The sequence below is a fragment of the Miniopterus schreibersii genome (genome assembly GCF_964146895.1).
Source record: "Miniopterus schreibersii genome assembly, chromosome: 7".
Taxonomy (NCBI): Eukaryota; Metazoa; Chordata; class Mammalia; order Chiroptera; family Miniopteridae; genus Miniopterus; species Miniopterus schreibersii.
Window position 1 is genome coordinate 26,580,994 of NC_138108.1, and position 22,553 is coordinate 26,603,546.

General features: G+C 36.2%; 1 protein-coding gene across 1 annotated transcript in view; it reads left to right on the forward strand.

Moving 5' to 3' along the window:
* The window catches only part of DNAH7 (dynein axonemal heavy chain 7), a 185,047-nt gene that overhangs the window by 35,868 nt on the left and 126,626 nt on the right, over positions 1–22,553 (forward strand). Inside the window, exons 13-20 of the mRNA XM_081142085.1 lie at positions 1,557–1,829; positions 2,575–2,702; positions 5,015–5,093; positions 6,722–6,946; positions 9,155–9,301; positions 10,920–11,605; positions 13,819–14,005; positions 21,938–22,131. Of these exons, the coding sequence (XP_080998211.1) occupies positions 1,557–1,829; positions 2,575–2,702; positions 5,015–5,093; positions 6,722–6,946; positions 9,155–9,301; positions 10,920–11,605; positions 13,819–14,005; positions 21,938–22,131 (1,919 nt within the window). The remainder of the gene's footprint in view (positions 1–1,556; positions 1,830–2,574; positions 2,703–5,014; positions 5,094–6,721; positions 6,947–9,154; positions 9,302–10,919; positions 11,606–13,818; positions 14,006–21,937; positions 22,132–22,553) is intronic.

Genomic DNA, 22,553 nt, shown 5'->3' on the forward strand with positions numbered 1-22,553 from the left:
AAGAGGGTGTTTACTGAAGTCTGGTTCAAAAACCACCTAAATTTGAAAGATTTAGAGAGTGCTTTTAGGAAGATAATTGAACATGCTCTTAATGATCGTTGACAGCAACTGCAGAGGTGGAATTCATATAGCTGTTTCTTATCACAATCTTTGATAAAAATTGAAGGAGAAATTAAAATACGCTTTGTTTTCCCATGGAAGGCAAGCCTACAAGGAACTCAGGTGCTGTGAGTCTAAGTACATCATCATCTCTTGATCTAACTTGATATGCTTTTGAACACTTGAACTGTCTCAAACAAAATATCATTTCTCTTAACTCTTGATAGGAACTGATTAGAAGTGAATGAAAAGAATACTTTATAATATAGTTCAGAAGTATTGGTCTCCAGTTCTGTTTAGAGAGATAGATCTATAGCCTTTAAAAATTACACAAGCTGTTAATAAATTTAAGAAATGCTCTAAAATGCATATTAATGAGCTTCACATTAGACCAATAATTTTACATTGCATACAGTACATAATAGAGGTTGCTTTATTCTAAAATTCTTTTTTAGAAACAATGACGCCAGCATCTACTGAGCCAAGGGGTGCGGTGGTGGTGATGGTGGGTGGTGGGACTCACTAACATCCTCGTGAAGCATCATCTAGCAGTTCTAAGCAAAATGATTTCCTGAAATGCCCACTAGGGGGCATAGAGGTCAAGTGCACCCTGACACCTGACCAAATTCGTTCTCTTCAGGAATCCTTGATATGATCAATTTGTATGCTGTAGAATATCCACTACTTGTCTCACTTAAAAATCTCTTCTGGATGACAGGTAGAGCACATCTATTTTTAAATGTAACTTGGTTCAAGACGATGAGCCATGTAGGAACATTTACGTGTCCTCCTGTTTGAAAAAGAGGAGAAAAGCTGATGAGGTTCATTTGCTTATGTGAAATGATGTCTGATCCATTCTTGCCCACCATTGTTCTAATGATCATAGCAGAATGCGACTTTTGCAACCAGGGATTTTAGTCTGCTCTGGTTGCTGTCCACAGAATCAAAGCTCAGAGGTCAATGAATGTGTAACGATTTTTCCTTGCTCTAGATACATTATTCCTCAAGGGGGAAGAGTGCTGTGAGCAAAGAGTATGATGCTGTGGCATTAAAGTGGCTTATTTTAAAAAGCACTGTACAAGGCAAGCACTATCTTATAAAACTAGCATATACACATGGAAAGGTCACTAAATACAAAGAAAATGTGGATTTTACTGTTTTTATAGTCTCTCACTTTGTGTATATTTTTAAGTGACTGTTTTTTCATCCATACAGAAAAACAAAACACAACAAGGTAGGTAGCCTTAAGGAAAAACAAAAAGTTATATGAGACATAGATGTTTAAAATAGAAAGACTCCATATCTTTCTATAGAGATTAGAAAATATATTAAAAAACCAACCTTGTGAATAAAAAATAATGTCAATATGGTAAGACTGGCATTTTTACAAAGGTAAATGACACAGTTACCTCTATATAAGACATGTTAAATAACTAACATTTTTTCCCTATGTTTAGGAAAGTAAGTCTAAGCCAACAACCTTGAAACCGATAATTCTGAATGAAATTGTTGAAGCTCACAAAGAAAAGGTTAAGGAAGTGATAATGAGAGAGAGCGCAGCACCTATTGAGCACCTCAAACTCTATGACAAGTATGATTTTTTGGTCACCAGAAAAGCTGAGCAAGACGTTGATACCTTCCTTGCAGAAAACCATCATTACAAGGAAATAATACAAGAGATTCGCAAATACCAAAAACTTATAGAGGAAATACAGTACACGTCTAGAAAGGTAAATGACCATTTTGTACAACTCTTCTCTGTACCTAATGATATTTTCTTGAGTTTATCAGGATGTGTTTTTAGGCCATATAGTGAAAGATTCAGACCATTACTATCAAAAGGAAAGTATTTACAGTATTGACCTTTCCATGTGTCAGGCATTGTGGTAAGCCCTGGATACATAGATGTAGACAAAGCAGACACAGTTCTTGCGCTCATAGAGCTGAAAATCTGCTACAACTCTGACTTTTTAAGTACTTTAATTTGACCCCTCAAAAACTCCAAGAATTTATTTTTTTCCACTGGAAAATATGGTAATTATACCAAAATATGGTTACTTCTGTTTAATACAAAATTGGTAAATTAAAATTTTCTTCTTTTGTCTTTTTAAATATTTTCTAAACGTTTCTACCATGAACATGTTATTTTGTCTATAGAACAAACATAACACTTAAATCCACACTATTAAGCTATTAAGCAATAACTTAATTCTTCAGAGTTTATATATTTCTTATTATCTTGGAATATAAATATCTTCGCTTTCAAGATAACAAACTCTTCAAGGAGATTTACCCAAAAGATAGTTGTAAAAACAAATGAATATTTAGAAAATCCGTCTACATCATATAAAAAAAAAATAACCCTCAATCTTATTAGATTACACACACACAAAATTAATATTATGAGAAAGGCAAAATAATGGAAATCTTTTATTTTTTTCATGTTTTCTAAACTTCTAATACTTAACATTGTAGACTGTTCGTTTAGGAATGTTTGAAATGCGCTGTGAGGAATTAATTAGAGCTTTGGTGAAGCGAGCAGATGCTATTTGTGGAAAACTTATAGCTAAAATGTTCAGAGACCATCAAGAAGTAAATACAAGGTATTTATGTGATATTGATTATATTTTTATTTTGGGGTGGGTGATGGGAAATGGAATCAACTGTCATTCAACTAAATAAATGGATTAGAGCAGTATCATAAATGACTCAAAATAAAAGATAATGCCAAACTTATTTCTATTTGGCTTTAAAGGCTATTTGGTGATCATTAGCATTATTTTTTTCACCACTTTTCAATGTTTTGAATTAAGGTTGTGTTAAAATGTGCCTTTCCAATTTTTTGAATTAAGGTTGTATTAAAATGTTTTACATTTCATTTGCACAAGCCAGGTGTGCATTATCTAAGTTCAGATTTTTAAATATATATAATCAATACACAAAGTGGGTTTTCAAAGTGGATTTACATAGTAGTTGTTATGGGTCCTAAGGGACCCTCACATTTGGAACTTCACCTTGCTGTAATTACTCCCCAAGTTCATGGTAAGTTTGTCTTCACTAAAAACTCATTTGTTGACTAACCTGGAGATTTTTAGGAAGACTGACCTGTGTTAAGTAAACTCACAGGATGCTAAAGCAGAATATCCGTTTATTTAAGACAGGAAGTATAACTAGTCTTCCAACAACTGGTGTTAGTGTTGCTCTGGTAACCTCTTTTCTGGTATCAGTTACATGGGGGGGAAAAACAACCAGAATTTTTTATAGTTATGGTATTAGAGGAAAAAAGAAATCATTAAAAGGAATATTTCTTCCAGGCTGTAAAGAAGCCTGAAGGAAGCTTTATTTACCTACCATGTGTTAGGAAAACACTAGGTACTGGGACTATAAATATAAATATAACTGCTGAAGGAAGTTACAATGTTGAAGGGAAAATAGACATACAAACCAGTAAATTACAATAGTGCACAGTAAGTACTGTACTGAGCCATGGAAGTAGAACAGAGAAGGAAGTAATTTTCGTTTAGGGCCTAGGTTGGGGGAGAGGGGCAAATCAGGGTAGGCTGCAAAGAGGAAGTGGTGTGTGAATTCATCTTGAAGGAGGAGTAGGAGCCTGCCAGGTGAACAATATGGGTGAAAGAATTCCGAGTAGAGAACATACTATGTAGAAGGGAGTAAGATATGAAAATGGCATGGTATATTCCAAGAACTAGGAGTGGTTTGTGCTCCTTTCACTGACACTGTGAGGTAAGAGAGGTGAGGGGTAAGGCTGAAGAGGGAGGCACCAGGTAAAAGAGGACTTGGCTTTGGGTAGCTTATCTAGGAACCAGAATCATATATTCAGCTTAAAGAACCTTTTCCTCTAAAAATACTGGAAGAATAGTAAAAATGTCTTTTATGTGTAGCTTTTCATGCTGAGTGAAATATGTATTTTAATTTCACAGCTATTTTCCCTGCTTCTTAACTGCCCTCTGAGCTCAAGCCAGTTCTGCTTTCCCCCCTTTTCTCCTAATTATGCCTCTTAGCAGACTCATTGGATGTACAGAGGCATATCAGGACTATTATAGGAACCATTAGATATGAATACCCTCAGCTTCTTGTCCCTACCTGTCTCAACTCACCTCTCCATGAACCTATTCATACCTGTCTCCCCACATCTCAGAGAGCAAAAGTCTGTTATACCATTCAGAGTTCTCTCTGCTTATGAGCTCAACCCCATTACTTTTCATCCCTCTGGAGCTGGCTCATCCAGTCATCTCTCTGTATTGAATCTCTCCTTCACTGTGATTCCACCTCTGAAGTTTACAAACACATTCAAAGCCCTCTTCCAGCCCCCTAACTTGAGATCAACATCATTACCATGCTATTCTAGCCTTCACGTCATGTCTAATCTTCTTGAAGAAATTTCTATGCATTTTATCTTCCTTAGAACCCACCACACGTTTTTGTTTTGTTTAGCCTCATAGTAAGTTCATTATTTATATTGGCCACAACCCAAATCAGTAGGAAATATTTGCATATTATCAGAAGTTTCTGAACACACAGGCCCATTAAGTTAATCACTCCCTTCCACTTTATTTCATGTCATCTCAACTACATCTCTGCTAGGGCTCTTAAAAACTCTAGGTTGGAAATGATCGCTTATGGTTTTGTCTTCCATATGGATTGTGAACTTCTTGAGGACCATTATTACCTTTTATCCATTTCTATATCACTTAATACTATAGTTGGGAATATAATAGATGATCACTAAATGTATATTAAACAAGTAAGTGAACACAAATTTGCTTTAAATTCATTAGATGTCATATAAGTAAGATAATCTTTATTTTTTATGTAATGGAACATTTAAGTAGTATATAGTAACATATTTAGGAATGAAATTAATTATATAACATTGCTTTTGTCTGCTGTTCAGGTTATGTGATGAATTTGAGAAGATAGCTGAAAAAGCTCTTAGCACTCCTCCAAATACAGCAGAACTAATGGAAATGAAGGTACTGTCTATAAAGTCTTTACAGTTGCACATGAATAAGTTAATTTTTTCCTTTTTTCTGCAGTTCTTATAATTATCGGCATGACAATACAATAACAAATCCCTCCAAAAATTAAAACAGAGGCTTAAAATATTTTTTTTTTATAGTTAGCTTATGAGTCTGCAGTTTGGCAATTTAGGCTGGGTACTCCTGGATGGTTCTGGTCTCAATTAGGTCACTCAATTGGGTCAGCTCTAGTTCCCAGTTGGGTTAACTAGTGTCGCTATATTTAGCAATTTGACTCTGCTCCTCTTGTCTCAAACTCCATTAGGCTCACCTGGGCATGTTCATGACATGGTAGAGGCACAAAAACAAGCTCAATTTTACAAATGCTTTTCAAGTTTCTGCTTGTGTCACTTTAGCCAATATCCCATTGACCAAATCAAGCCATGTGGCCACAGAGTCAGAGTGAGAGGACACTGCAGGGCATAGATGCTGGGAGAGGTAAAGCTATTAATGAGTCATTTACCAGGATACTATTGAGAGTACTTACTATTAATAACTATTGCCATGCTAAAGGTAATAAATCAGGACTGTCTTGGTCAACCTGAGATAAGTGATCACCTTTCATTTTTTTAATAAATAACTTTTTAATCCTTAATTTTTTTTGTTTTCTTTAGGCTATCCTTTGATTATACACACACACACACACACACACACACACACACACGCACAGATATATGTATAAGAAAGAGAGAATGAAGAAAGAGAGCCAGAAAGATGAAGATTAGAGATTAAAAAGAGCTTTAAAAACATCAAAAAAGCAGAAGCAGCATTTACTTCATAGATAGTAAGATGGGGTATAAGACAGGGAAGGTGAACATAGGTTACAAGTAATGGCCAGTTTTCTCATTTTTCAGTGAGGTACCAGGTTTCCTTCAGCATTTATATTATTAAGATATGTAACTGCAATTTTGATTGAAATTGTGTTGATTTTATAGGCTGGGGGGAAATTTGCATCTTTACATTACATGTTAACATGTTTCTATGTTTATTCAGAACTTTAAAGATGTCCTTTAATAAAGTAATGTAGTTTTCGTCACCAGGATTTAGCACATATTTTGTTAAATTTGCTCATAGTTATTTTTTAGGTTTGTAGCTGAGGAAAGTGTTTCAATACTGTTGTCTGTTGCAAGTTTGCAATTTTACATTTATTTTGGTGGTTGTTTGGCTAATAATTGTCTTCCCCAACTAGACTATAAGCTCTCTGAGGTCAAAGCATGTGTGTTTATTGTCACCCTGAATTGCCAGCATCTGGCACATGATAGATACCCAAAAATGCTATTCTGAAAGAATAAATATCACTCAGACAGCATCTGCTTCATACGTCCCAGAAACCTATAGCATTCTTCTCTGGTTTTCCAGTGCTTTTAATGTGCCTAGTATTTTCTACCCCCCCGCCCCACATCTGTTTTAGTCGAGGTGTTTGGGATTGATGAGACTAAACTGTACTGCGGTCTCCAATCTTGAACCAAAAGTCTATAGTACTTTTAACAAATCCATGCATACTTATGTAAGGTATTTCTTCAGGCTATTTTTTGACATGAGCTGTTCATTAAAATGCCATCTATAACTATTGTTTCCCTCAGGCTTATATTAAGAAAGTAGAGACAATTGATATGATTGATCTAGGACAAAGATTGGTGGATTCTAAAAACTGCCTCGCCTTCCTTATTGAATGCACCAACTTTTCTCCAGCGGACATTAGGCTAAATAATAATGTTTTCCAGTGGTACGGAAGAATGGAAGAAATTTTTGATGAACACAGGAAAATCATTAAAGAGAAAACAGAACAGTATCAAGAAGGTCTTAAGGTTGGCATCATAGATATTTTAAATTATTTTCATTTTCTCAACCTGTTTAAGTTTTAACTTCTTATTTAGCATTGTAACTCAACTATATTTATCTTATACAGTGCATAGTCAGGGCTCTTTTGAGTTATTTTATTTTTATCATTTAATGTCAAAGCTCCTTTGATGAAGTTCGCCTTCACACCTTATAATTGCTCAAACTTACCTAAGCACCGTGCCTAAAATCATCCCTCTTAACACTGAATTATCTACCCTGTTTTTGGTCTTACCTCTTAGATGGTTTGTACTCTTCCGCTGTCTCCCTGTCCAGCCTCATGGCCTCCCTCTTCCCACTCCTTCTCGACTCTTCAGTCACCCTGAGCAGCCTTTAGCCCACTCGCGCACACCTGTCATCCCCTGCGCGTTCCTCCCATAGGCTCTGGAGCCCCCTCCCGCCTGCACACATGCTTGTCTGCCTGGCGCACTCATTTGCCTTCTCCCAGAAGCCCTCCTAGTCAGACCTCAGTGCAGCTTCTCTTCTGCCCCCGCTGCTCTTCTAACACATCTCCGCTGGACTGATTATCTGGTCATTATGTTATTATTTTCGGGTCTATCGCTCCAGTAGATGATTAGCTTCTTGACAGCAGGGCCTTTGGGTTTTGACCTTTCCTCTGTTCCTGTCCCACCTGCACAGTGGCTGACTTACAGGGATGCCATGAGCACTCCATAGCTGTTGTCTGAATAAGTGACCTCGTATTTACAAATGAAAAAATGAAGATTCCCAAGTGAAGAGGCCCTTCCAAGTGAGCCAGTAGGGATGTCCTTTGATAGCAAGCCTAGCATCTTTCTGCCACACTACAGCAAACACAATTAATTGGCAGAATATGTTGTTTGGAGAATAATTCATAGAGTTAAACAAACAAATAACACTTCATTTTAAACTGTAGCCTGTATTTCTGTTTCACATTTAGGCCATTTCAGAATTTCTAAAAACTTGTAGAAAACATCATGAATAATAAATATTAGATGCTTAAGTTACAACTTAATAGAATCTTAGAAAATGCTAGGTGACTCAGAATTATCTACACTTTATTGTAAAATATACTATTCTACAAACTACATAATGTAATTTTTTCTTTTACTTTCATTCTTCCCGCTGGTTCAGAGCAATAAATTTTGCCAGGAAACTAAAGAGGACAGAAATCAACCAACATAATTGACAAAATATAAAATGTATATTTGAATAACCTAGATTTTACTTTTAAATATTTTATTAAGAACTATTTTTTTTAGATTTACTTAATTTGGAATGCCTTAACAATGACAATTTTATAATAAGCCTTTCTCATTAAAAGACACACACACCTGTTTTATATTGGGAAGCTATAGTTTTTAGGCTTTTATTTACCTTACACACTTCTTGTGAAGAGAGCCCATAGGACAAGAAAAATAACCTTGGAATTCTTTATTTTAGCCTTGCTAATTAAAGAAATACTTGAATATCAAAACACAAAGAATTTTTACCAATTGTTTATAAAAATGCCTCAGATATCTTTATAGACCTTCAAAATTTGGAGTTTTCTTTGAGCCTCACACTTGATGATTACGAGATTTTTCAAATGTTTATAAATCATATATTAACATAAATTCTTTAGCATACTAAAGAATACCATTTGTCTAGCACATTCCTTTTTATTATAATTTTTTTTTAATCCTCACCTGAGGATATTTTTTCCATTGCTTTTCAGAGAGTGGAAGAGAGAGAGAAACATTGATGTGAGAGAGACACATTGATTGGTTGCCTCCCGCATGCACCTTGACTGGGGCCGGGAATCGAGCCTGCAAGGGTGGTATGTGCCCTTGGCCGGAATCGAACCCAAGACCCTTCAGTCTGAGGGCTGACAGTCTAACCACTGAGCAAACTGGCCAGGGCTGTCTAGCACATTCTTAATCATTTTATTAGAAGTTCTCACATTGATAGCACAAGGGTAAACTTCCTCTAATTTGTGAGTCACAGGAATCTTAATCATTAGTTTTAAATCCTACTCTTAAAAATTCTGTATATTTTAGATTCCAGCTATATTCCAGATCATCCCTTTCTTTATATTTTGCCAATTTCAAAATATATTAATAATAATTCTGATAGTGCTACAAATATTTAAATTTTCTCTTGATTCCCAGGGGTTTTAACTTTTAAAAATGTAACAACAAATATTGTTTTTATTATATTAGTTACGTTGTGAACGGTTTGTGGAGGAACTAGAGAGTTATGCTAAGCAGTCAGAAGAATTTTACTCATTAGGAGATCTTCAAGATGTACAACGATACCTGAAAAAGGCTCAAATACTGAATGGAAAGTTGGACTTAGCAGCAGACAAGGTATAGTTTAAAAATTCTTGAGGATGAATTAGTTCAAAAGAGTATTGCATTTGCATTGTGTAGTTATCTTTATGAAATAGATTCAAATAAAAGAAATTTAACTACATTTAATTAGAGAATAATATAATATAAATGCCATTTTCTACAGGTAGTGATAACATTTCAATGGCCTTCATCTTTTATTTGAAAGAATGAGTTATATCTCCATGTGCTTCTAAACTTATGTTTTGTGTCATTTAAACATTTGCATCATGTGATGGCACCTGGTTGCTGTTTAGTTTTCTCATCTTCATAGAAACCAGCTTAGATTTGGTGGCTGTATTTTTAAATCAGGCTCATTATTTTCTCCTATCAAGCTACTTTGTTACCAGTATTGCCATTTCAGAAATCAGCTTTCTCATTAGAAGAATCTAGAAGGGGAAAAGGTATATTCTTTGCCATATAAGATGTGTCACATTTTTAAAAAATATATGTCTTTATTGATCTCAGAGAGAAAGGGAGAGGGAGAGAGAGAGAGAAACATCAATGATGAGAGTCATTGATCGGCTGCCTCCCGCACGCCCCACGCTGGGAATCAAGCCCGCAACCCGGGCATGTGCCCTGACCAGGAATTGAACTGTGATCTCCTGGATCCTAGGTCGATGCTCAACCACTGAGCCATGCTGGCCATGCTTCACATTTTTAATTGTGTACTTTTATAAAAAGGGAAATCTGAAAACCATATTGTGATGGTTTACCATTTTTCTTACATTGAAAGATTTTAGTATCTTATCAGATCAGGTAATTAGTGTATAATAATCACAAATATGTAAACACATGTTGAGAAAAGAGAAATAAACTTTGTAGATTTTTTATAACTGACGCCACTGAAATTTTAAGTAACCTGCATAATTTACGTATTGAGCTCACACAGCTCGAGTCTATAGATTTCTCCTCTAACCACTCACATCCTCACATATTTCACAGCTAAACTAAGAGGAAATTAATGCTTTCTTCACCTCTTCTTACCCTGTTCATTTTCAACACCAGCTCCAGTTGTATCTTCTCTACAGAGTCACCTGTGACGAATTATTTTGTCTTTCCAGTGATAGCATTTTTTGTATATACTATTCATTTTATATTAAACAGTTACTTTTCTAAGACGTCTTTTCTATTGCTCATATTATTATTATTGAATAATTGCTGTTGAACTTTCAAGTACTTATGTCCTGTCTCTTCAGCTGGATTACTGACTCCTTGGCACTTGGCAATATAATTGCTTTTAAAAAATTTCCACAGCACCTAACACAATGCTGTATATGTTAAAAGTTCTTAGGTTCTTGTTAATTAAAGAATGAAGCTATATCCTTAGTATATCTGGATGGGCAAAGGCTCCTTTACATATGTAAATTTATCTTACTGTGTTAAGAACTTAACCAGTCATTGCTCTCTGGAAACTGTAACAAAAAGAAATAACAAGAGGCTAGTGCTCAATTTTTTTAGATTAAGCCTAATGTAAATTTAACCTTAGGGCTCAGTGAGGGTTTTTTTGGGTCACATTTGATATAAATGTTTTTTTAAACGTAAGTTTGAATATTGTGCACTTTCAGAATAATAAACTTAATACCTGTTCTTCCAGATCGAGCAGTTTAATGCTGAAGAGGAGGCATTTGGTTGGCTACCATCATTATATCCTCAACGCAAAAAAATCCAAGATGCTTTGAATCCCTATCTTCGTCTCTATGAAACTACTGTTGAGTTTAGCAATAAATATAGAGGATGGACAGAAGGACCATATCACAAGGTGGATCCAGACCAAGTAGAAACAGATGTTGGCAATTATTGGAGAGGACTATACAAGTTGGAGAAAACCTTCCATGATTCTCCAAATGCCCTGGCAATGACAAAAAAAGTAAGAGCAAAGGTAGAAGATTTCAAGCAACACATTCCTCTCATTCAAGTGATCTGTAATCCTGGTTTGCGCCCCCGGCACTGGGAGGCCATGTCCACCATTGTTGGCTTCCCCCTGCAGCCAGCAGATGACTCCACCGTTGCCCCCTTTTTAGACATGAACCTGGAACCATATTTAGATAGATTTGAAGGTATTAGTGAAGCAGCTAGCAAAGAATATTCTCTCGAAAAGGCCTTGGAGAAGATGACCAAGGAGTGGGATACAATGGAATTTGTCATTCTCTCTTATAGAGAATCTGGGACGTTTATTTTATCATCAGTTGATGAAATTCAGATATTGTTGGATGACCACATTATTAAGACACAGACAATGCGAGGATCTCCCTTCATTAAGCCTTATGAAAAACAAATGAGGTAAAGTGATATTTATATGACAATGCTTTTACCATGTCACCAAAATCAACATTTGTTTTGCTTTGTTACCAAAATCATCACTTGCATGTAATGTAGAGTTCTTTTTCAAATTGATTCTGCATTTTATAGTTAATATTTTAAATAGTTCATCGTAAGAAATGATAACCTTCATTGTTTTGGGGAGAGTACAGATCTTTTCGCCATCATCTATATTCATAACAAAGGTCGTGTTATGACAATCAGCCTCTAGATACTCATTTTGATTGCCTACAATCTGATCTTACATATTTGACTCAAAAATAATTTTGTGTCTGTAGAACCCATAAACTATAAAACTGAAAATAATGTCATTTTCTAAATATACAGATTAGTTTATTGTAGATAACCCCTAAAAGACTGTTGTAATTTACACCCATATGTATGAAGGATTGCTAGATAAGTGCAAAAAAATGAAACTGTGCTTTTAGTCTGCTATTACAGGCATTTGACACAGCCCATTAAACTAAACTCTTATCTTGTCTATCAGTTTTTATAATTTGCATTAAGAAGTTTATATTTTACCTTAAAAAGAGAGTGCATCCAAATCGGACTTCCATATTCAATATGAATTTGCATGGCAAGGAAAGCTAACTACTTGGTAGTATCTTCCTTTGGTTATTGATATGTTATCCTAAACTTGAGCATGCTCCTGCTGGGTCTCTCTGTTTGATTGGTTTGCCTTTTGCCCAGCTTCCTCCAGTGTACTCATCAAGACTAATTTTTGAAACACTTTGAAAGTGGTATATCTAGAGTCTATTTTTAAGGACTATGCATGAGGTGATTAGCCAATGGGAACATTTTCTACATTAGTCAGAGATTAGATGCAGAAAGAGGGAACACCAGAGGAAAGCAGAAACATTCATTTCTTCTTGTGAAAAGAGGTTAGTTAAACAAATTCATTGATAAACATTGAAAAGAAAGTATTTTAAAAAGCCATAGGTGACTTTTAGAACGCCTGTTTATATGGTTTTAACAATTTAAAATTATAGATCCCCATGTGTAACTGCTGTGTAATATATTAATGTACACATAAAGCTATTCTATTTCTAAGTTCTGTTGTCATTAATGAATAATTCTTCTTTATGGCGTTGTAAGCTCTTACAGCACAGTGGTTACAGCTATTTGGGTTCAAATCTGCTCTATCACTTAATAGTTGGGTGAACTTGAATGTGGTACTTACCTCTATATGCCTTTGTCTCCCCATTGGCATATATGTGAGGTTGTGAGGATAGAGCAAATACATACTGAGACCTTAAAAATGTGCCTGTAAAATTGTTAGTTTATGGTGTAATTATAATATTTATTCTTGAGGAAACCAAGTTACTATTTTTGTTCTCCATTCTTAGAAGTGAACTGATAACCTATTATATATATATATAAATTCTAAAGTGCTTCCTTCTCATGAATGCCACTAATATACTTAGGATTATGTAGATTTTTCATTTTCTTTTTTTAATATATCTTTATTGATTTCAGAGCGAAGAAGGGAGAGGGAGAGAGAGAGAGAGAGAAACAACAATGATGAGAGAGTCATTGATTGGCTGCCTCCTGCACACCCCCCATTGGGAATCAAGCCAGCAACCCAGGCATATGCCCTGACCAGGAATTGAACCTTGATCTCCTGGGTCATAGGTTGATGCTCAACTGCTGAGCCACACTGGCGGGGCTGTAGATTTTTCTTTAAATGCCACTTACATCTTATGAATTGAAATATTTCATTCTGGAAATAAAGCCTTGATGGGCCCCCCCCTTTTTTTTTTCCCTAAAAGAAGAATACTAAAGGAAATGAACCTTGGATATAACTACCTTTCCTAAGAAGTTCAGAATGCACTTCATTGAGAACACCAGCACTGCCTCCAAAATCTCATTTCTCAGTGTGTACCCCTCAGCCATGGAATTGGATTGCAGAAAGACTTATTGTTACGACATGTACGGAAACTAGCCCATTTGTTGATAGGCATATATTGACATGTATATCTATATAAGCATGAATGTTGTAAAACAGATTGTGTAGAACAAATCTAGCTATTTCTCTTTGAATGAAGACAGATGCATGGAAATTGGAATAACAATATTGCTTACAAGATTGACAGTCTAGACATGGTTTTGAGTTTAGTCACCTGAAACACTGCTTGGTTTGCTCTTGGTAAGAGCTACTGTGTTCTGCTTCTCAGGGAATGGGAAGGCAAGCTCCTGCTGCTTCAGGAGATTCTGGATGAGTGGCTTAAGGTCCAAGCCACGTGGCTGTACTTGGAGCCCATTTTCAGCTCTCCGGACATTATGTCTCAAATGCCTGAGGAAGGCAGACGATTTACAACTGTGGATAAAACATGGAGAGATATAATGAAAACTGTCCTACAAGTAGGTAAAAATCTCTGAGAATGTGATTATTTGGTTGAAATGACATACTTTTCTCCTTTTAAAAAACAATCCAAATAAGCCGTTATCTTTTTCCCAAATACATTCCCTTTTCAGATATTATTTTAGACTCGCAGGAGCAAGGGATTATCAAAAGCAAAATAGATATTTTGTCCTGATTACTTCTTGAGGTCCAAATTGAGTTTGCATTGTTTAATGACATTTGGGCCTAGTTGTGGTTCTTTCTGTATGCTCCCATAGGAAGACCTTTCTCTCAGCACCTGCTGCTGATCTATTCCATGGCCCCTTGTTACAACTGCACCACCGCTGACATGCTGTGTTGGAAACATGTCGGCATGCCAACCACTCAATCAACAGCTTTCTCTGCAGGGAACCTAAGAAAAGAAGAGTTGCAAAGATAAATATATCTAAGGAGCCCAACATACACAAACAAAATGCAATCAATTAACACACAAATGTGTGGGAGGACTTTCAATTTAAGTTAAGAGAGGAATTCAATAAAAACCAGTAACACTAAAAAAGGTACGATTTTTGTTCAATTCAGGAGACATTTATTTACTGCCTGAAAAGCATGGTTTGTGTGTTATTGGAAGTTAAGATTAAAATAAAAGAAATGTTAGTAAATGAATGTAAACTTCTCCACTGGTGTTTTGATCAATTACAATACTGTAAGTTAGGAAGACTATTATCTTAAAATTTGTCTACCCTGAAATATAAGCATGCATATTTTTATTATTTAAGCTTTGAAAATTGTGATTATAATCCTAAATACTGATAATACTGTATCTACATCAATATATTATTTTATAGGGAAATATTCCAAAAGATAGATATGGGTTTGTTTATTTAATAAGTTTACTTTGTTTTATGTAATAATATTTGAAACAAATCTCCAAATAAACCAAACTTTTGTAAAATTAATCACATTGAAATTCCCTCTTTAAAAGACCTTTTGGTGAATCACTTTGTAACACATTTAATTATCTCTAATTTACTTATTTTATAAATTTAGCCTTTCACATACTGTTTCCTTACAACAGGGCAAAACTCTCATAACACGTATATACTTTTGTTCGGAAGAGGAGGAAAGAGAATTTTTTGTTGCCCCCAAAAAGGCAAAAAAAGTAGATGCTTACATTCTGCTAGTTAATATAATTTTAAAATTAAAAGAAAAATTTTTTTGGGTATTTGATCAAAATACTCTTCAAGATCCTGTATTGCTAAGGATATTAAAAAACATATATATATATATATCTTTATTGATTTCAGAGAGAGGAAGGGAGAGGGAGAGAAAGATAGAGATAGAACATCAATGATGAGAGAGTCGTTGATGGAGCCCACAACCCGGGCATGTGCCCTGACCGGGAATCGAACCACGATCGCCTGGATCCTAGGGTGACGCTCAACCGCTGAGCCACGCCCGGCCGGGTGCTAAGGAAAATTTATATGTTTTTCAATGCCTAGATAAGGGCAGCTATGCTGGGAGTAGTAAATTAAAGAGACAGGTTTTCACTCCTATAAAGCTGCTGAATTAAAAACAAAACAACAAAAAAACAAAAACAAAATTACTTCCCCTCATTCCTGAATGGGCAGTTTTATTTGGGTGGCACTTCATTACGTTTGCTATGGACTCGATTGTCTTCCTCAGCTGGCTTTGTATTTCCTTTTTCTCAATATGTTAGCATTCAGGACAGCTTTTGTCCATAGTCTCCCGAGCTTTGAAAGTAAACATAAATCTGTATTCTCTCAGGAAGGCTAATGGTATGGCCTGAGTGGTAGAGGCCACAGGATTAAGTGCTTGGTACAAAATGCCATTACTTTCAGCCTTAGAGGTTTCTCATAAGGTTCTGTCAGAACTATGCCAAAAGGAAAGGCTTAGAGGTTAAAAGTAGAATGTAAATAATATTGTTACTATAAATGGCCTGATGGTGGTGTCTTGGTTCCTTGAAGTATGAGCATGAGATAATTTTATTTTTGGTACTTGCTCCCAACTAAGCTTGGCCAAAACCCCTTTCCCATTGGGAGAGGCTCCATTATTGACCTTTCAGTCTAATTCCAGAGTTTTTTTTATTAGTTTTGGTTATTAGGATAGTTTTGCCTATGAAGACTTAGCTGTACCTGTTTTAAACCTCGATCTCCTGCTCTCCTCAGAGCTCTCCTCGCCACAGCACAGGTGAATCTGAGGTTCCAGCGGTGGGAGGTATGGGGCCTGCTCTCTCTCGCTGCTTCTCTCCTTCCCGTCCTTATCGCTAGGCTCTGCGACAGGAAGGGGAAGAGAAGGAGGGAGGGAAGGATGGGGGGAGAGAGAGGAAGAGAAAGAACATTTACTAATGTAACGGATCCAGCCAAACTGGCGCTCTTTCTGTCGATGGTCATAAGATGGACAACCTTCTGCCAGTGGTGTCCACACACTGTGCCTTTACTATTGGTCATCACAACTAGTGTAGCTCTTGGACCAGTTGTGAATAGATAAAGTCAACAGGTTGGCTCAGTGTGGACAGGTGAAGACCCAACAAGCTCTGGCTTCTGAGGGACTTTATCTTGAACATCTCCCCTAGGTTTGGCCATCCTCTGTGAGGTTTGGCTGCATCTTCAGACTGGCTTACCAATGATGGATTTTGCCACACTCCTCTCATGTGTGTGTCTTCTGCTCTAGTATTTCATAGACATGTAACCCTTAATTTCATCTGGGGTCTGCAGCAAGGTGGGGTCAATCTTCTGTACCTCTTAGTAACTTTGAGCATAATGCCCTTGCCTCTCCTTCACCTGGCCATTGCACCATACCATCTTCTCCCAGGGATTTTTCCTGCTCTGATAGCACTGGAGCAGCAGCACACCTGGTGACAGAGCAGACCTCTAGTTGAGGAAGAAGATATTAGCCTCCTCTCTTTACAGGCACTTGAAAACTTTTCTGGGGATTCTCTGTGCCCCCTCCCTAAGATGGGGCCAGTTAATTGTCCACCAGTTGGGGGTGAAAAAACTGTATAACCGTTTCATCATGTATACTGCACATACCCAAACTTGACTTTTGACTCACACAAGTCTTCTTTCGTATTCCATACCTGGCAAAAAAAGGCACTCTTGAATTTCCAAAAATTTCCCCCCATCTCAGTAAATATAAACATCATTCCCCCTATTGCTTAGGCCAAAAACATAGGAATGATTTTTTTTTTCTGTAGTAAATATGGTCACATGGCACCAAGCATCTCACCTCTTTATGGTAAGCTGAAAGCTAAAATCTCCATCTCCCAGACACCTGAGCATGAAAGTTTATGGAAGTGAGTTAAATTTCAACCATTAGATACACTCATTTGGGATTTTTTCTGTCTCATCCCAAGCTTCTGCCAGCACTGTCATTCACTGACTTACTGAATGACTTATTGTCACAGTTTCCACACAACATTGCTTCTGCTAAGGAACTCACATTACAAGGGAAATGAGGCAATTGACTGACACTCATGAGATTTGCAGGTCCTAATGTGAGCATTGACCTTATAAAAAACAGAATGTCTCATGTTGAAGACTCAGTGCTGTACCAATGGGAGGACAATAGTTTGTAAGTTTAGAGTACAGTTCTAGAGGATACATAGCATATGTTCTCAGCCAGATCCAAATATATGCCTTCTTCCATAGGCAGAGTACATGGGTCTAGGAACTCAGGAGTGAAAATAAGAATAGCATTTCTCACCAGTTCACCCAATAAACTAGTCACAATTTTGCTTTCCAACTTTCCATTTTGCTAGTTGGACTATCTTAGTGTCCAGGGGAGAAATGCTTATGTATGGGAACCTATTGATGGTTTAATTGAATAGGAAGTTCTTGATTGGCTCATCCTACCCTTTACCTCTCTGTCCTTATAACTTTCTACCTTACTACCTTACTTACTTTGGCTTCCTTTTTTTTAAAGACACATGGCAAACATTTCTTCCTGAAATGCTGTCCCTCCGAATATCTGCAGAGCTAATTAATGTCTTTGCTTCCTTGAAGTCTTTTCTCGAATGTTACCTTTATAAAGAGTCTTATATTGGGGCAATCTATTTAAAATAGAAACCTGCCTTTGTCCTTCCTGGCACCCGAATCTCCTTTTTCTCATTTGTAGCATCCATCACCTTCTAACTTACTATATGATTTATGAATTATTATGTTTATTATTTATTGTCTGTCTCCCCATGGAGGCTGGGGTCGTTGTTTTGTTCACTGTTGTGGCCCAAGCACTAAGAACAGTATCCGACATGTAGCAAGCCCTTGATAAATATTTGTTGAGCGAGTGAATGAATAAATTGAGATTGATCCTTGAATTATTGCTAGTTCTAAGAATTCTGAGGTTTTTTTCTGAAAAACCTTCCTGAAAATTCAACTTCAGATGTGTGGGCCCTACGATCTGAATTAAGCCTGAAAACATCTTGGGTCTTGAAAAAAGTTCTATCCTGGTGAGGTCAATGGATCTGAAAGTTGTAAGGAGGCCTATGTGTCTACTTGGTGAACCCATATTTTCTTTCTTAGTGCTTAAAGGGTTTAATGAGGATCTTACTATTTTCTGTTGTCCAGGGATTTATGATTAGGATGTTTTTGCTTCCGAAAGTTTACTGAACTTGCTTGAGTTTAATGCCATTATATGTATGAGACTGTACTTTCTGTGAAGCTTATTGGCAGCAGTAGTTAGAATGCTCTCTCTAATCCCCAAATTAAAGTTTCAGACCCTGATATCACAGGCATTTGATTTAGAAATGTAGATCAACTATCGGTTGTCATTTGAACTGATGAGAGTGGTGATAACTTGTGAAGTAAAAGAAGACACAAAATTTATATAATTCTTCCTTTAACCAAAACAATGACAGTTAATAGCTCCTTTTTTTCCCCCGCCAGGGGATAGAAAGTAATTAAAGTGTCAAGGGAGCCATGTGTAGTTTCAATTTTCTAGTAGTTTCCTGTTGTAACATCTTATTGTTCTGTCCAGAGAACACAGCTAATAAATACCAGCCTGGTACAGCATGGAGGGTTGTATAGTTCTTGAGATCCTCTGTATTTCTACAGGCTTAACTCATCCTGCATTCACCCAAGCATTCAACAAATATTTCTGGAATGCCTACTTTGTACCAGGATGTTATGGCAATGCTTAAAGCCATGATAAATATTTTACCTGAAGGATGGCAGATTATGAAGAGTTTATTTTAACTCCACAGTAACTGATTGAATGATGTAGGTACCTCATTTCCCCCCAGATTAGTATTTCTGTGTATCCCTCTTTCTCTTTAAGACACAGTTATGGAAGGAAAATAAAAAGAGTGGTTTCAAGAATGTGTGTGTTCTAGGCACCATATTAGGTACTTCAAATATTTTGTCTAATTTGGTCCTCATAACAACTTTTAGAGAGAGCTCTTATCCCATTTTAAAGATGACAAAACAGGCTCTGTTTAAGTAAATGACTCAAGGTGACACAGGTAATAAGAAGGAACGTGGGCTGGGAACCAGGTCTGTGCTTTCCTTGATCTGATGCAGTGTTTATTGTTTACCTTCTCATGGGAAGAGAGTGGAGGTAGCTTAGTTTCCAGTCATGAGATGATTTACAGTCATATATATATGAAATCCATATACACAAAGGTGCATAGTTTATTGCCTATGTTTATTTAGAACTAGTATATTTGCCTCAGAGTCATTGAGCTAATCTCGTTAAATAGTTTTGATTTCAGGAATTCAATAAAAAAATTTTACTTGAATGCTAAGTGTTTCCAGAGCTATTTCCTTTGTAACTGTAATAGCTAGGGAGAGAAATATGAACGTTGTCTAAATAACTGACTTTTGTTTTAACTTTCAAATCTCAGATCCAAAATAGCAACATTGCAATAAATTCTTTGGCTGAGAATAAAACAAATATTGTTAATTTGTGGAAGGGATTTTTTCAAATTTATTAGCAACCATTCAGCCTTTTTCCCCTTCAACAAAGAAAGCATGCTTTTCCAGAAGGTGGCACTCTAAGAACAGCATTTTGGTTTTTGGATTTAAGAGTACAAGAGTACCATTCAGTCCTTTATTGAGTGAATTGCACATGTAAACTATGACCTGAGTTTCTGTCATGCTTCTTTTGTGTGTTTTTAAAAATGCTTATTTGAAACAAACTGTTAGGAAATGTAATAAAATGCCTTTTTAAAATTGTGTCTCTTTAAAGATAAATCAATCTGATTGTATGTTTCATATTTCATACGAACCTCTTTTATTGAGAAAATAGGTTTTAATAATAATCATTTTATTCTTTGATTCAATTGTTGTGTTTCCAAGTTACATTATTATAATTCAAAACAAAGACAAAAATTATATCTTGCCTTTTCAGCCACATTCAAAATTTATTAACAAAAATATAGTTTAGATACTCCTACAATAGAATAAAATTTCTCTGTGAAACAATTTACGGCTCACATTTTTGGTTGAGCTCTTGGTGAAGGCTGAGTACCAAAATTAAGTTTAATTAGTTAATTTTGAAATTCTTTGTTTAATTTTTAACAATATTCTTTTGATCTAATTTCATATAAATTTTCTAAAATGCCCAGTTGCTTACATTAATAAGAGCACTGGTGTGTTTTCACAAGGCTGTGATTTGGCCTGATGATTAAAACCCCTACTGTGTTTTAGCACCTATTTTTACCACCTTTAAGCTTATTTAGTAAGTAAGTTTTTTTTTGCCTTGTCATTGATGCCTATGGTGAGCACTGAGTTTGGAATTATAAGACCAAGACTTGACCAGGATGATATAAATCATGTGTTAAAGAAAAAAAAGTGAAAAAAATTTTATTTCAACTATATCTAGATTGTGTTTTAATTATGTATTTCTAAAGATTTTCATAAACCCAGTGGTTACTTGTATGAGTATTTTAAGAAATCAACAAATTATTTGCTTTTAAAAATACTGTTTCTTGCTCTGGCCAGATGGCTCAGTTGGTTGGAGCATCACCCTGTACACCAAAATGTTGCGGGTTCGATTCCTGGTCAGGGCACATACCTAGGTTGCGGGTTTCACAACAGTTGGGGTTCATACAGGAGGCAAGAGATCAAAATCTCTCTCTCACATTGGTGTTTCTCATTCTCCCCCCCCTTCCTCTCTCTCTAAAAAAATCAATAAAAACTTGTCCTCAGGTGAGGATTAAAAAACAACAACAGCAAAACAGTTCTTAAGATCAGATTTTGGCATTAATTCTTATTTTGAATTCCACAGCATAAAAGCAAGCTTTAGAAAAAGTTCTTGATTGTGTTTGAATCACGTTAGAGCAAACTACTCATAGTGACACATCCATGTGATAGAAGTTCAGAAATCCATAACTTAAAGGTCCCGAAGTCTTAGTCTCTAGAGAGTTTGGGAAGAACACGCGTTGGGCTCAAGTCCTTCAGCAAGCAGTGTATAATGCAGTCCCCTCCCGAAGTAGTTCTTTGCAATGTAAGCTCTTTATCTAAAACTCCTTGCTCCCCACCCCCAAACCCTTACTTGTTCGTTTTTAATCTATAGTTATAAAACAGGGGTCGTGTTGTTGTAGTGTTGTTGTTAACAATAATATTCAAAATGATAATTATAATGATGACTTATCTTTTCCTGAAAGAATAAAAGACAAACATATCTCATACTACCCCCCCTTCTCGTGAGTTCAGGCTTCCTTCCTCCCTCTCCCTCCCAGCTCTCACCCACTCTTGCGCATTTTCTGTCTCACAACTTAGCGTGAGAATGTGAACAGCACTGAGCATCAAGTCAACATGACTTTTACATAATTAACGAGGCATTGACTATGCAAGACTACTTTTTAAAAATAGTCCCTTTAAACTTTGTATAAACTTTGTTTGATTAAGGACATGTAGTCTCATATATAATGTGAACATAAAGTTCGCATATAGTATTTTTTAGTTGAGTGTTTTTTCCCCTTTTATTTTTAGGATAAACACGTCCTGACAGTTGTAACTATTGAGAGAATATTGGAAAGGCTGAAGAAATCCAATGAACTTTTGGAACTCATTTTGAAAGGACTCAATGAATATTTAGAAAAGAAGCGTCTCTTCTTTCCCAGATTCTTTTTCTTGTCTAACGATGAACTTCTTGAGATACTGTCTGAGACTAAAGATCCTACCAGGTACGTAACGTACCTCTATAACACATGGCTAAGCTTATCTGCTTACATTTAATTTTTAGAATAAGGTAGAACATAAACATATAAATAATTGTTCACATAATAACTTTTAAAAAGACTATTGTGAATATTACTAACAATCAACTGAAGACAGTTATTTAAAACATAAGTGATATCACTGAATGGTCTTTTCCCAAATGTGAAGACTCTTGGACTGGATTTCTTATTTTATCATGTATTCCCTTACAGGTCTTTACAGAACACACTGCCCTTCTATCTCACATTCAGAGTCAAAGGCAGTGACCTCAGTAGCTTGCAGTGACCCACACAGGCGAGTCCCCCTTATCCTTCCTACTCACCTGCCAATGGCTTGCTTCTTGCTCACTCTGCTGCAGTCCTTACAATTCCCCCACAAGACGGGCAGC